Source organism: Poeciliopsis prolifica, unplaced genomic scaffold, assembly GCF_027474105.1.
Source record: "Poeciliopsis prolifica strain line A6 unplaced genomic scaffold, Auburn_PproV2 SCAFFOLD004, whole genome shotgun sequence".
Taxonomy (NCBI): domain Eukaryota; kingdom Metazoa; phylum Chordata; class Actinopteri; order Cyprinodontiformes; family Poeciliidae; genus Poeciliopsis; species Poeciliopsis prolifica.
Window position 1 is genome coordinate 10508936 of NW_026562379.1, and position 16391 is coordinate 10525326.

The following is a 16391-nucleotide window of genomic DNA, read 5'->3' on the forward strand; positions in this document are numbered from 1 at the left end:
GATTAAAAATGGTAGTGGACATGTCAGACTGAAACTCTAGTTACTGCACTTTGCTCCGTAGTCACCTGTATAATAACTACTTACTCAGGATTTCCTCCATCTCAGAAATTTAAACTTTGTACGATCAGGTCAAAGGTCATTCATACCCTCTGACAGATGTAGATTTAAAATCGTTTTTATTCAGTCAAGAAGTTTGTTGATTAGGGATGCACCGATTCTTTCTCTGGCAGATTTATTTCCTTCATTTTGGGAGATCGGTGATAGCTCATGCTTACATGCATGTGAAGCAGATCTTCACATCTAATCAATCAACAGTGTTTGATTGGTCTAAAAATCAGCCACCATCCTCTTGCTCTCCTATGAGAGAGGTTTGACTGACAGACTGGCCTATAAGGTCATGTCTGCACCTTTTCAGCTAGAAATGTTGGTAACAGCGGTCACACCACCGTTTCAGGCAAAAAAACATTTCAGACAAAAATGATTTTGTCTGAAATGTTGGTAACAGTGGTGTGACCGCCGTTACCAACATTTCAGACAAAATCATTTTATTGTCCAAAAACAGAATTGGCAGGTCAAGTTTCTTAAAGATTGGTAATCGGCACACGTCTACAAATGAAGCTTAATTTTTGTATTTGATGCCTTTAATCCACTGGCATGTTTAAACACAATCAGGAGTTTTATTTAAAGAGGTACAACATTCTCAATGTGCTTTAGAGGTGACCACAATAAAGTCTTATTGGACACATGTTCCAAATTTCCTTTTGGACAGTTAAAACAGGGGAGTGAGTCACTTAAAATAATGTGTGAAACTGCATTCATAAAGTTCTATTATCATGTAATAGAGTACATCTTTCTTTACATTTTATGGTATGCAATAAAAAACAAAGATTTATTTAAAAAAATATATAAAATGTTTTTTTTATGATAATTTGTTAATTGGAATAATGGTTAAATATGAAACTTTGCCCATGGGTCCACTCCAGCAGTCGATGGGTGAGCATCAGGGTCAGCAGTGGAAAGGTCACCAGTCCATCACTGGGCAATAAAGAAAGATACAGCGCAGGCAACCAACCACACAGTCCTGCACTTGATCCTTTAATTCACACTTGGTTTGAGATAAAGCTGTAGGTTGCCACCTTTTCTGATTTAAAAATGACCATTAATCATTTTTGCCCTGAAACAGTGACATATCAACAACACAGTTTCTGTGATATGCAGAGCTATGAAAGCCTTGTCTATCCAGTCCACTCTCAGAGAGCACAAAATAACCTCAAACCTTGTTAAATTATTCTGCTGTAAGATTTTAAAGCTTCTTCCTCTCATGTTTGATATGTAGTCCCCTTTAGAAATTCACAGATTATGTTATCATTCAAAGATTGTAAAAGTCGCCCAGCAGAGGACATCCGCAGCTTCACAGCTACACATAAATATAGCCATACGGTGCATTTAGAGAACATGCAGACTTTTCGCTGTTCACAATGTGCTCAGAGTTTTGGTTAACCACAGGCTGACTCGAGAAAAGGGCAGGGTATGAGAAGCTGCTGTGAGTTTTCTAATGGAACCCAAAGTTGCTTTAGTTGTCATGTGAAACGGGACAGAAGGGAAAAAGTTTCTTCTCAGCAGCAAGGGTCGTCGATACAATGTTGAAATGTGGAAAATTTGGCACATTAATGCAGGAAATCTCTTGGGGTTGTGTTACGGAGACGAAAGTGAACTTCCTATTTTAGCCCCGCTGGTATTTTGAGCTCTTAAGTAACACGTTTTCTGCAAGAAGGAAAGAGGAGTTCAAGAGAGAAAAAACTGAAAAATGTGCAGAAATTTCTGAGGAAAGGAAGAAAGACATGTAAGTACAACCTGATTACTTGTCTTTAATTATTTTTGAAAATTTGGAAGAAGTCAAAATACAAAAAAATAAAACAAAAAAAACCCTGACACCTACGATTGTTCCCAGCCTGTAAAGGTTTTTTTGCGGAGGTGTCAAACTGTTGCTCTCTGTGCATAAATATGATGTGCTTGCCGGTCACAGTGTTTGTGTGTTGGTGTCCAGGGCAGTGCATGCTCCTGTCAACGGGACGACAGCAATCCCGTGGAGAAGCAGCCGGCGGAGACTCTCGCTGCTGGAGAAACTCAGGGGCTGTCAAGACGCCTGGTGTCCCGGGGCCTCCTGGGACAGAGACGCGGCCCACGCTGCTATCCATGGAGCACCAGCCGGGGTAAGAGAGGAAGTACCTACTGAGTAATGACAAGTTTGTCACTCAAGTTCTCTAAATGCACTGTGGTTGAGAGCATAATTTGTAAAAACAAGACCACTGATTTACTTTTTTGTGTCTATCTATATATAAACACAGAATATATATATATATATATATATATATATATATATATATATATATATATATATATATATATATATATATATATATATATTCTGTTGTTGAACTGCCATCTAAAAACAGACAATTATGCAAAAAAGAGGAGAAAAAAAAGATTTTTCAAGTTTCAAGATTTTATCTCCAAATGGAAACAAAAAAGTACAAACTTTTAAGAAATGTCCTCCACTGACTCTCTGCGTCTCAAATATGTCTAAATGTTAGAGAATTTAAAAACCTGTGTGACATGAATAGATACGTGTCTCTACATATTCAATTCTTCTATTTGCTGTTGCCTTCTTTCTCTAACGCTACTTGTGATATTTACTTGTGTAATTCTTTTTTTATTGTTGAGTCTATTACCGCACCAGTGCATCATGGCATTTAGGTAATCAGATAACGATGTTATGAAGGTTCAGATTTCTTTAATATCTGCCTTCAGGTCATCGACCTTGGTCCGTCTGGTGTTTCTTATTTTCCTTTTGAAAGTAGTTCATAGATTTTCTATGGGGTTAAAGGTCAGGAAAGTTTGCTGGTGCATCAAGCTCAGTACCACTGAAGCAGCTTCTGGTAGATTTGGCAGTGTGCCATGTCCTGCTGGAAAATTAAACCAACATCTCCGTACAGCTTGCCGGCTGTGGCTTCATTTACTGTGGACTTTGGAAACCCAGTGGACCAGAACCAACAATGATCCCCCAAACCACAGCCAATTTCACTGTCTGTGGAAACTTCACACTTCTGTGCCGCTCCGCTCTTCCTCCAGACAACTTGGACCTCAATTTCTAAATGAAATGCAGAACTTACTTTCATCTGAAAACTGGACTTTGGATCACTGAGCAACAGTGGTCCAGTCCAGGTAAAACATCTCTGATATTGAGTGGTCTAACATGTGGAATGCAACATTTGCAACCCATATGTAGGATTCATCTGTTCAGAAAGACTCAGGCTCAGTCCACTACTAGTGAAGCTGCTTGATGATCCTCTCAAAGCTGCAGTTACCCTTACTGCCTTTGCACATTTTTCTTCAACACGTCTTTCTTCCTCTCAACTTTCTATGGAAATCCTTGGACACAGCCCAGCTATTCAAGCTGTGAACAAACGGCTTGATCAGCAACGACCTTTTGTGGCTTATTCTTTTAGTGGAGGGGATCAATGACTGCCTGTTGGACAACTGACAAGTCAGCCATCTTCCAAACTCTGTAAGCTACACTTTCCAATTTGTGGATTCCACAAATATAATTTTGAATTGATATTTTATTGGTCAACTATATTTCTGAGGCCTTAAATTTTGTTTTTAACAATCGGCAAGCTGTGAACATCAAAATTGCAAGAAATAAAACCTCGTAATATTTGACTCTGATGGTCACATTATATAGAAGCTTCACTTTTACAAGCGAGTGAAGCTATTGTGAACTTTTTCACAATATTCCAATCTTTTGAGCTTTACCCGTCTATTATAATGTTTGAACATTTACACTTTAAATTGGGTATGGTGTTGACACTCATAACAGTTCACTTCCATGTCCATGGTTTATAAATATGCAAAAAGATGTGAAACTAAGAGTTCAAACCATGTAATTTGAGAATGGAACTGAAAGCTGCAAAAGCGATGGCATTCAAGTTTCTCCTTTGCATTTGGGCATCAATGCATCACAGTGTGGGCCCAGTATGTAACCCTACTGAAACATGAAAGTTCTCCCTGAAGCTCTGCCAAACTTTAATTTGCCACACTAAAGATCAAGGTCTGTTTTTGCTTCTTCTTTTTTCTAGACCAGTGTATTTTTAATCCTCAGGACCCATTGTAATGCGTGTTTTATTTCTTTCCCCTCATCCACACTCCTGACTTAAATAATTAAATAAGCATTCTATAACACCTAATGGTGTGTTGAAGAGGTCATTCATTCATTTGTTTCAGAAAAACTTGTGAAAAAAAATGAAGGACAAAGTGTCTTGAGGACCAGGATTTAAAACTACTGGTTTTCAAGTCACACTGCCCTGAATTTCTTTTGCTGTTCCCCTGGTTGAATACATCTGATTTAAATGATTGTGGTTAAGCAAAAGCCAGCTAACCAGTCATCAATTAAAACCAGGCATGCTGAAGCAGGAAAGCACGTAAAACGTGAAGGACAGTTTGTCTTGAGGACAAGGGCTGAACCACTCTGGTTTTGATCCCCTGACCATAGGCTGAGTCAAGAAGACCAAACCAATTTCAAGGCTGTAATAATATTATAGTGGTTGTGGCAAACATAAAAAAGGTGTCCAATAAGTTAGCTCTCCATTTTTACACCGTAAAAATCCATGTTGGCACTCCTGGATGTTTCTCCAAGTTGCAGTAAAGAAAATAATGTGATTCTGACTTTTCTTGAGGAAATAAAATGAGTCCAGTTGGTCTGAGATCAACACAGGATGGACTGAAAATGTATTCCAGACCAAGACTTTGAAATGGAGTCTCAAGACCAAAAACACTCAAACTAAGAAATGATAATGGGGTCTTTGTTTCACAGAAACATCACTCTATTACTTTGCAACCCATGATCCAACCGTTTATCATCTTTAGACATTTTGTGTTTAGATATGCTCTCTGTGAATCTTTACTAATCATCTAATTGTTTAATGTGAGAAATTAAGCAATTGCTCCTCTGAAAGACATGCTAAATTTTGTCCTTTTAAGTCCCTCTTACATCTGTTTGGACTTGGCGTGATGAAGCTATGCAGTTCATGTCGTGGTCTCTCTGCTCAGTTTTATGAATATTTCAGCTCTTTTTAACATTATAAACCAATGTAAGATGTTTCTAAAACATAATATGCTTCTCCCTCGGTACTCAGAGTGATTTCTGATCACTTTGGGGTTCTTGTGCCCAAAGTGATATTTATGGCTTTTTTGCAAAGTTTTGCATATCACCATCAATCTTTTGGTTGTTTTATGCAATCTAAATATTTTCTGAAACTTGATATTTTGAATTTTCAGCTAAAACACAAAAAGTTTTGCTTTCAGCCAGTTTTTTCTTTTTTTTATCCTGTTCAGCGCTTGCTCTCTCCGACACATCAGCAGTTCCCTTTTCTGTTTTACATCTGAAAATACAAAGAATGCTTTTTAAGCTAAATGCAGAAGTGCTGTTGAATAATAGTGTAAGCGTATCAGGGAAATGACTTCACAAAATGGATGCACCAGCTGCAGAGAAGCTCTGTGAGTAGCAAAAGACTTTAGCTTTCTACAGGATGATTGTTTTAAATGCTAACTGGAGGCATCAGGTTATTAACCCATGAAAGAGGAAGAAGGTTTTTTTGGAACAGTTTCCCGGTGTGTTGTGGAGTTTGTGGTGTGACATAGATGTAGAACAAAAACAAAATGACTCGGCGGTTTGGTTGTAGTGAATCACCTAAAAAAGTGGACGTTACTTGTCTATTTCCTAAAAGCCACATCCTGCATTCTTTGATGAGTGATCTTGGCTTTATTTCTGAGCAGTAGAAGCCTAAAAGCCACATACTGCATGTATGTTTATATTTTTTTTCATCCTAATGAATGATGACATTACTCAGAGATAGTAATGTCACCTCTGAGCTGAGCTGACATTACTGGACTCACTGTGCTTCGTGTTGCTCAAGTCCACCGTGACTCAACCAACCTTCTGCTTCCAGGAAAATGCAAAGGTGATCTGACTGATAACAGCATCTCAGTTTTTTAATCTTTTGGTGAAAACATCAAAAATGCTTCTTGAGATGATGAAAAGAAACCTCTTTTAGATGAACGGTTAAACATTTTGAGAGCTTCCTCTTTTTTATTTAGCAATGCTCTGCATGCATGTACTGAGAACCTTTGCCTTCAGATTTCAATTCAAATGTTGCTGAATCCTGATTGGTGCATACAAGTGTGACATCACATTTTTGATTTTACACATTTTCGAGTAACCTGGAAGAGATATCAGGATGCTGTGCCAATTAAAAGGATTAACCAGTGGCATTGTTGTGTTAAAATTACTAAAGCGGTCATGTGAATGTAATAAACGTTGCTTTGTTTTTGAATGAATCAAACATTAACCAAGAACCACAAAGTTAGTTTCTGAAAGACAGGATGTCAGTCACGAGTTTATGAGAACAGAATTTAAAGGAAACACTTCCTAGACTTTGTGTCACAAGTAAATTTTTGATGTTTATATCAAATATAGTGGTGATTTCAGGTCATGTAGTGACAGAGCTGTTTCTGTTGATCAGAAAACCCAATTAAACATATGTAGTTCAATATATAATGAAGGAACCACTGTATGAAGACAGAGATAAACAGGTGCTACCATAGTTGTTACAAAGACAAAAAAGCACTTGTTTATTTCTATAAATTCAACATAAACAGATTCCCTACTTTTATTTCTACAGGGGTAAATATTACATTTGATTAATTTTCAACACAACATAAAGCAGCCTTTAGCAGGTTAACTTTTAATAAATATTAAAATATTTAAAAATAACCATCAAATGCTCATGCTATAACTCTGGCCTTAGGACTGTAGTTCTAACCTACAACAATGTGGGGTTAGAAGTGACCTAGATGTTGTAAATTTGATTTGCAACTTGAGACTTCACTCTGAACTGAGGCAAGGGACTTCAGACTTGACTTGGACTTTTCCCTCAAACATTTGAGAGATTTGGACTTTTAACAAATGACTTGCAAACATGTGTGTGTTTGGTCCTGACTCTAACTGCAGTGCCAAAACAAACCTCCCTCAAACTGTTTAACTAGCTTTTTCCAAAATCCTCTTCTGACTGTGGTTATTGCTGTTGCTTCTGTACCTTTTTCTGACACATTTTTTTTCTTCCACTTAACTTTTCACCTGGATTACACATCCAGTAATTTCTCAAGTAAGAGATTTTTAGTGGCTTGCCTTCCTTGTGGAGGATTTTGAAGTCAAGCTAGCAGTCTTCCCCTTGATCATAAAAATGAACGTGTTTATAAAATCCATTTTTATTGTTCATATGAGGTGAATGATTTTTGTTTTTAGGCCAACAGTCGATTAGCAGAACAAAATCTGCATTATTAGATTAATCTTGCTGAAGGACCGACCAGGTAGAACTGAGCAATGTCTGGGTCGCAGGCAGACATTGCAAACGCTTAGAGAAATGTATTTGAGAGAGCAGAACGACACCATGTTGCTACAAAGATGAACTGCTGTAGCTTTCAAAGAAATCGTCAGTGTCTTATATCCACGCCTTGGTGTCTCTCTTCTTGTGGCCTGGTTGCCATGGAGCCCCGCTGTGAGGTCTGTGTGTGTTGGAGTTTCAGAGGAAACGTCTTACTTCTCAGCGGGCTTCAGTCGCACTTCAGACAGCTAAATGAGTCACTTTGTGTTTCCCTACAGAGCTTCCTGATTGTGCGGGACTCTGTGACGTCTCAGCCCTGCCTACTGTGTGTGTCTGCAGGGGATCAGAATGAAGACGTTCTCGATTATAAAATCAACTGCAAGGGAACAGGTACGAAACAGCAGTTACAAACGATTATGTGGGTGGAGCCCGGTTAGATGACGTCCTTTGAGGTTTTTTTTTTGACATTCTTTACTGATTTGTTACTTCTGCTAAACGTTGCAAACAAACATGTCAATAAGTCAACATTATGATAAGGCCAATGATGCCATCAAGTTTAAATATATCTATATATGTTCAAATATCCACCCAGTTATACTTGGTTAAAGGTTTCCCTTCAAATGCAATCATTTTTTGTAGCCATCCAAAAGTTGAATCTTTAACTGAGTGGCTGTTTCACTTAAATGTTCACACATGGTTGGATATTCCAGCAGGGGGGAAAAAATCCCAAATGGAGGAATTCAGGCTGACGTTAACCTATTGCAAAATCCTGATTAGTTTGGTTGCAGGTATTTTCTGGGTCTGTGCAAACTATTAACTCATATTGTTTGAACTTGTGCACCTGCTGCCTGTTGTTTGATAAATGAAAGTTTTCTTATATTATTCTGCTCCAGAGAAATAGGTTTAAGATATTTGATAATAAAACGCGACACTGTTTCTCACTCAAAACTGTATCTGCTGACCTGGTGAAACGTGTTTATTATAAACAGTCCACTGTCAGGAAAATAGTGAATGACTGAGAAAAGCAGCAAGCATGACGACTTCAGCAGTGACAGCAAATTTTCTACAGAAGTCCCTTTTATAAACTTCCTTATTTAAAGCTCAAAGTAAAGCACATTCTTAGAATGTGCCTTATTTTAAATGAAACATGTAATGACACTGAGCTGCTCACTCATTCTCTGTTTTTTCATGGTAGCTTTCCAGCTCTCTGAGTCTCGTCTGTCTTTCTCCGATTTGCCTCAGCTGGTGCTCTTCTACTCTCTGACCAGGTAGGAACATACTTTACTGCTTTACCCGTATTTACAGTTCTGAGTTGAACCTTTTTGTCATTTCATTATGAGACATACAGAAAATTAAATTCAAATGGAGATTTTAAAGTTCTCTTAAAAACCTTAAAAGATATACAGGTAATGGCAACTTTAAAGTCTTACTCAACATCTTAAGCAAATTTAAGCATCATATTGTTACAATGCCTTCAAGAAGTATTCATACCACTTGAATTTTACACATTTTGCTGGATAGAAGAACAACATGTTTACATTTTGTACAGTGTGTTATTCCTTTTTCTGTTTTTATGTTTTATGTACTTATCTTTGTGTGAACCTACATGCTTCGATTGCCATTCATTTTGCAGTTGCACTAAAATCTCCCCCCTGTGGGGCAATAAAATATATAATCAATCCTATTCTGCTCTATTACCAGTCATGGAACCTGTGGTTCAGATAAATTTATTGTTCAGAGCAGCATCTAAATTAATTAGCCATGCCAAATGCATCTCTTGGCTGCTTCCCTGATCAATTCAATTCAATCAATTCTCTTCTGTTCAGATATCTAAACTGCTGTTCTGTTTAGGTATCAGAGCATATGTTGATAAGTTTGCAGTCGTTCCTTCCTGCCTCCATTTTTGAATAATGGATTGAAGAATGCTGTGTTAGAAGTTTCAAAAGTGTTTTTTTTTTTTTTTTTTTTTTTTTTACCTAAGCATTGCTTCAAACCTAAAGACCTTCCTCCCTGACCTCTCTGCTGCGCTCCTTGGTCTTTATGACATTGTTTGTTTTCTGATGTAACACACCACATAAAGGCTGGATTTAAAAAACAAAAAATTTTAGATTAAAATACATTTTAGTGGACTCTTGGATAATTAGGGGGCCTGAAATCAGACTAATCAATACCCAACGTTTTCTTTTTTTGGTTAAAAAGAAAAAAGCATATATTGTTTTCTTTTCACTTCACTGTTACTGTTAGGATTGTGTTGCTGTATCATATTAAATCTATTAGTTGTGTGAAATTCTGTTATGGTTCCTTTCCTGCATACATTCAAGATATATTACCAAGGGCTGTGAATATTTTTTTATGTCTCTTACTCTCTCTGTATCAGGGATGTGCTGGCTGTCTGCCTGTCCATCCCCCGTTGGCTCTACAGACCAGCTGAGATGAATCAAGATCGTCTCTCTGAGCTTGAACCTAGTGAGTCTTTGGTTCCAGTCTCCTGCATCAAAAATACAAACTACAGTCATTTCAAAACCATGTTGAGTAATGATTTCTGCTCTACAGAAATGTGGTTGTCCACACCACCCGAACAACAAGCAGAAGAAATGCCCAACAAGGAGCCAAGCCATGTCATGTGCTCTATTCAGGTATGTTATTTTATAAGTGTGAATAAGCACACTTATACCGCCAAAGGAACAACTTCCCTGTTTTACTCGGTGAGGAAGTTCAAAGTACTTTAATCCTCTCAAAAGCTGCAGCAGCACAAAAACAAAACATTCACTGAGCGACTTGAGGAGGAACTGTGAAAGTTAAATTTATGCTAAAAATAATTCACTTCCTAGAAATGTAGAATAGGATAGCTGATGATGTTAGTTAGTAAAAAGTTCCAAGTTGTTGTTTGTCAAGCTGTTGGGTAGTTGCACATTTTTTCTCCAAGCAAACAAAACAGAAATGTTGCTCTTTGAACAGTCTTTGCAGGCCCTCAATGGGTGAAACAATAGTTATTTTCTGAAATAATTAGAGCATTTGTCAGACTGCCAGGCTTTTAGACCCACTTCAAGCATTTGACATGCCATGGTGAGTGAATCTTCTTTAAATCAAATAGAAGTGTCTGCATGGAGTTTGTTAACAATTGTGTTTTATAAAAGCATTTTCTATAATGGAGAATTTGCTAACTTTTGCATCATGTCTACATGGACTGAATTTCTGGAAAGTTTTAAAAGTTATTTATGTTGGAGCCCTCTTCATGCCCTACACACTATTACAACATTAGTAAAACTGTTTTACAATTGTATTATTCTCACATCCATCATGATGTATCCTGTGTCTATCTCCATTTCATTTCAAATGTATATCTAAGAGGTCATATTGCTGAGTCGAAATGGTAAACAGTGTCACATTTTAATCACACTTGCTTAAATTCTAGTGCAATTTTTTGGGCTTAGTTGAGGATCACACAATGTATGCTACAGTATCAGAAGACTAAAGAGGCAAAGCAGAAGTGCTATTTGTGTAACTGAATGCTATTGAAATTAATTGTGAGAGCAAGTGGAAATTAAATACATGAGTCTAAAAGATCAAATGAAGACATCATTGCAGCTGCAAATGAAAGGAAATATAAATTGCTTTAGCAAAGAGCAAAGTTGAATTTCAAATGACTGTTTGGAGGCAGTATTTGTCTATAATGTTTCCAATGGCATGCCTTAAAAGTCTTCTTTGCAATCATATTTTTTGAGTTGAATTACCCTGGTGATCAACCCTGCTGTTGAGCATAGTGACCAAGATGCTAAGTCCATTAACATGATGAGAGGAAAGACATAGTAAGGAAAATGGGATTAATTGCAGTTGATACTATCCTATCTAATATCATTATAATATTGCAATTTGATGTTTTTATTTCATTGTTACTGTGCAGCGTTAGAGCTGAGCAGCTGTTGCGAAACTATTGTTTTTCTATTGGTCTTTGCAAGTGATTTACAGAAAAAGATCTCCATTTCTATGAAAACCGTGTAGTAAAAGGGTTTAGTGTTAATAATAACACTGCAATAGTTCTCCATTCTGAAATGTTTGGCATTCACAGAAATGGGGATTAAAAAGCGGAAAATATCTGCCTAAATATGAGACGGATCAGTTCAATCTTTCCAATCTTATTTTTCACTCATTTGCTTGTTTTTCGGAAGCTGACTTCTGCCAATGGCGCCCTGTGCATCATAAATCCCCTCTATGTTCATGAACATGGAGATGACTGGTTGACTCACCGGCCAGCAGCTTTACAGTCATCAAATATCAGGCGAGAGCGACGCCTGAGCACCACCCGGACTTGGGTAGGGGCTGGGATACAAAGCAAACGAGCCATCTCACTGGACCAGGAATCCAAGGCTGTCAGTACAGAGGGATCAGGTCAGAGTCAAATGCATCGACACACAAAGATTGCGTTTTAAGCAGCTGGTTAAGCTTTCATTTATAAGACTGTGGATTTTTCATCGAGCAGGTCTGACCAGAGCCAGGTCCGCTGATTCCCCTTTCATCCCACAAACACCAACAGAAGTGGTCCTCAGGAGGCCCAGCAGGGATTTAACGTGTAGCGTCCCTCAAAGAGCGAGCACGGGAAGCCTTTCCACGCCCACCACACCAGGAACACCTGAGCAGCACCGTCACAGCAGCCCCGTGCCTCAGTCTCCACACAGGGTGTCCTGGATTGAAGATGGAGTTTTTTTGCCTCCACCCAGGCCTTCGTCTTTGCTCCAGCCCCCATCGCTGGAGCTTGACTCGCTGTCAATCAGCAGCATAGAGGAGGAGCAGGAGAGCCCACCAACAGGCCCAGCGCCCCTCCACCCTTCAGCGCATCGCTTGGCTGGTAAGGTCATCAACCGTCTGTCAGCTGTGGGCCAGGCGCTCGGTGGTCTGGTGTCCCAGAAGAAGAGGCTGACCAATCGGGTGGTGGAGATGAGTGAGAGGAAAGGAAACGCCTTTGGAGAGGCAGTTAAAGGATTTGTAGAGATGACCCTGAAGGGAGGTTCTGACCCCACTGGGCCTATGGGAGCAGAGTACCTACAGGAAGTGAGGTCATCACTTTCATCGCTCAGGGAGATCCTGTTGGATTATCCAGACATTCAGGCCATACTGGACAGCATCACTGACTTAAATGACTCTGAGATTGGTGAGAGACATCTAAAATTCTCAAATACCCTTTTGTTGCCAAGATGCATTTTATTCTTGTGTATATTTCTCATCATTTGTCTTTAAATCCTCCTCTAGATTCTCTGGTGGAGCTCGCTCTTCACAAAGTGGCCTTGAAGCCTGTCTCCTCCCATCTCTACTCCTGCATTCACACCTCCAGGACCAATGACAGCAGCTTTCAGCGTCTCCAGGGAAACTTCCTGTTGCTAGAAAAGAACGGAGTTGAAGAACTTGGTGGATCAAAAGGAGTCGGAGTCCCTGATTCTGTCACATTGGAGAGAATACAGCAGAGATGGGCCAGTATGCATGAGGCCTACTCCCCAAACAAGAAGAATCAGATCCTTCTCAAGGTCTGCAAGAGCATTTACCACAGCATGAGCACTAATGCTACTTCCAGTGCAGGTAATGTATGTTTCTTAATGTCCCAGTACTGATGAGGATGGGCCAGAATCTGAAACTCTTCTCTATTGTAGGTGCGGTGTTTGGAGCGGATGATTTCCTGCCTTGTTTGACCTGGGTCCTCCTCCGTAGCAACTTGGTCAGCTTACAGGTGGACACGGACTACATGATGGAGCTGCTGGACCCCACACAGCTACAGGGAGAAGGTGAAACCAATAAGTGCTGTATTTTCCAGGCTATAAGTAGCATCATTCAAAAAATGTGTCAAGAAGAGAAAAAAAAACATGCATAAGTTGCATTTATTTAAAAAATGTTAAACCTGATGGGGAACTTTTCCATGTTAATGATTTGATCTGGTGACACATTGTGTTCAGTTGCTTTTCAACAAACTCACAAAAACTGAAAACTTTGGTTTCACTGCAAAGTATTTTGGTCTAGGTTTTAGTGCAAATATCTTGAAATAAGACAGAACTAACTTAAAGGTAACTATTCAGCAAGAAATATGATTTTGTTATAAGTAATTCCTTAATACTGATTTTTTTTTTTAAAAAAAAAGCACAAGTTCCCCTGGCAGATTATTTAGACTTAGAGACTTAGACTTAGACTTGACTTTATTGATCCCTTGGGAAGACTCCCTCAGGAAATTATAGTTACCAGCAGCTCACAGGCAAAAATGTGGCACACAGTAAGCATACACAAAATACAAAAAAATACAAATTAAATACAAAACAAAGAATATAAATACAACACAAAAGGAAATTATAGCAATTTAAGAAGACATTTTTACCATATTATAAGGGAAATAATCTTTCAGTGGTATTTTTTCATCACTATTGAGGAATCATTGACACAAAGGACAAGGAAGCTGGTCAAAGTTGAAGAGACATGATACTTACCTTCCAGCAGGACTGTAAGCATACATAAGTATCTGTTTGAATGGCCTATTCAAAGCCCAAATCCAGTAGAGAATCTGTGCTAAGATTAAATAAAATAATGTTACCCCTCCAGTCTGATGGCACTGTTTTCAAAAGAAGAAATCAGTTTCCAGACCGCCAAGAGGCTTGCAGAAGGTTCTACAAAGCCTCAACAGAGTTAAACACAAATGCACTCCACACCTTTCAGATTTTTCCTTGTAATGTCTGTTTCCACTTCACTATCATTTCAAATCCAAACAAAAAATGGTTACGTTTTTGGATTCAACAGTGAAATATGCCAATCTCAACACTTTTCCAAGGAAATATTCACTGAAATACAAAACCACAGCTTTCGCCCAGTGTTGTCTAGAGTTTGTCAGTATTGCTAAGAAATTTTTTTTTATCTTCTTTACAGGTGGCTACTATCTTACAACTCTATATGCCTCTCTCTACTACATCACTAGCTTCCAGCCACGGCTGGCTGCCCGCCAGCTCAGTGTAGAGGCCCAACACTCTATCAACCAATGGCATCGCAGACGCACGCTCCACTGCAACAAGTCCCGTCGCAGCATGCACAGACGGACAATTCGCAGGCAGACAGCCAAGCAGAACTTAGAGACAGAAACTGAGAGCAAGAGTGAAAGTGGGAAAGAAAATGAGTCTGAAAATGCTGATGTTTCAGAACGACACACAGAAACTAGCGCAAATGCTGAGTGGCGGCCAAGTGAGAACACAGAGTGTGAACCGGAACTAAGAGACCAGCCACAGACCACGGTGCAGACAAAATTTCAACCTGCAAAGCAGCAAGAGGTGATGACCAGCGAACACGAAGACAAGCTGAGTGTTTGCATAGAAACAGAGGAGGCCAAAGACGATTCTGATGGAGAGCTTAGAGAAGACCTGAGGTGACATCATGGGACAGTTTGTCAGTCTTTCCTCCTGGGTCAAACAAACCCTTCCTAAACCCACATTAATCACTCCTCTAAAACAGCACCATGGTACCATCTGCTTTTTCACATGCAGTTGTAAAAGTCCCTGATGTAGGTCTTAGTTGAGGGTGTTCAGTGTTGCTTTCTTTTTGGGCCCCTGCCTCTGTGCGTTTCCGCTCTGTGTATCGACTTTATCTTCCTGTTTAGATGGTGGTTCTAATTTAACCCATGTACGTGTTTGTATTAGACCTGATGCACAATGCTTCTCGCCTGTTGAAATTGGACATTAGGTTAATTTCTCCTCAACTCTAAACACCGAAAAGCAGAGTCAGCGAATTAGACAGCGATCTTAAATTATAGCTTGTCAATCAATATAACCTTGCAAAATTATTCATACCCCGTGAACTTTTTCGCATTTTATGACTTTCCAACAATGTATACGTCATACGTTGGGATGGCCTGGTCACAATTTAGATGTAAATTCAAATGAGAAGCAATGGCTAGCTGTTTCCCAGTGGGACCACTGACAGGTGACCTGATATGGAGTCATCTAGTATGTCAATTAAGCTTCTACCATTTTTAATATGCAAATGGAAGAAATATCAAATATATTGTTGTATTCAGATTAAAATTATACACTTGGCATTTCTTCTCAAATAGGCAACTGCTTCCAGCTAGAAGCATCACTTGCTTGTTTCTTTATCACTGTACCTCAGACAAATTGTTACCAGTGGGGGTTTGTTATAGGTCAGTAATATTTAACTGAGATTTCTATCTTTAAGATTATATCTGTGTAGCACACACAAGCTTTTATTTATCAGACAGCGATAATGTTCAATGGATGTGTAGCACTGCTTGCTTTTAAATAAAGATCTCTTCTCCTCCCTGCTAACCTGCCTGGCATCCAACAGTTAATTAATATAAAAATTTATTTCTATGGTTTTCAGTTTTCTTCAGAAACCTTAACCCAATCAAAAGTTAAAATGATTAAAATAGGAACGTTTTGCTAACTCAGTAGATCAACAAAAATGATTTTCATCTGCACCACTAGATGGCAGCATTACACCTTCGATAATATCTTAATTGTTTAGTAGTACGGCTCATAGTTTATCTACAAAACATGTTTCATGAGTTTGCGTCTATTTAGAATAGGAAGTAGTTGTAAAGCATGATCTAGAAGCAACTACTCTAATTAAAGCTGGAAGGCTGGTGAACATTAGGTTATTCCCATGAACATTAAAAACAGTCTGAAAATGGATACAAATAATTATCAGTGAGAACAAAAACGCATCTTGGCTTGTTGTTTAAAATAAACATAGTATGCATTTTTAGTTTGTAGAAACTCCCTTATTACAGAGGGGAATTTCCATCAGTAGTTTGAGATGTACATGCTCCACCTGACAGCAAACTTTGTGAACCTTCTGATTTCTTTATTTTCTGTTCCACTTTTGTCCCTATAGGACACTGTTTCACAGTTAGAAGACTGTCATATGCTTTTCAAATATCTTTAATTAATTCATTGACTTTGGTATTGACCA

The 16391-nt window shown here is 38.7% G+C and overlaps 1 protein-coding gene across 1 annotated transcript; it reads left to right on the forward strand.

Annotated features, from left to right (window-relative positions):
- Positions 1-55: 55 nt before the first annotated feature.
- rinl (Ras and Rab interactor-like) lies at positions 56-15745 on the forward strand. The gene is made up of 11 exons (XM_055028347.1): positions 56-1843; positions 2048-2213; positions 7721-7832; positions 8638-8710; positions 9820-9908; positions 9996-10078; positions 11612-11831; positions 11923-12591; positions 12690-13013; positions 13085-13216; positions 14340-15745. Coding segments are annotated over exons 1-11 (2364 nt in total). The 5' UTR covers positions 56-1841; the 3' UTR covers positions 14834-15745.
- The last annotated feature ends 646 nt before the right edge of the window (positions 15746-16391 follow it).

Excerpts from the sequence above, each read along its gene's own strand:
- rinl (XM_055028347.1), top strand. Across the intron at positions 2,214-7,720 it reads TCCATGGAGCACCAGCCGGG|AGCTTCCTGATTGTGCGGGA; the intron begins GTAAGAGAGGAA and ends GTTTCCCTACAG. Across the intron at positions 7,833-8,637 it reads AATCAACTGCAAGGGAACAG|CTTTCCAGCTCTCTGAGTCT; the intron begins GTACGAAACAGC and ends TTTTCATGGTAG.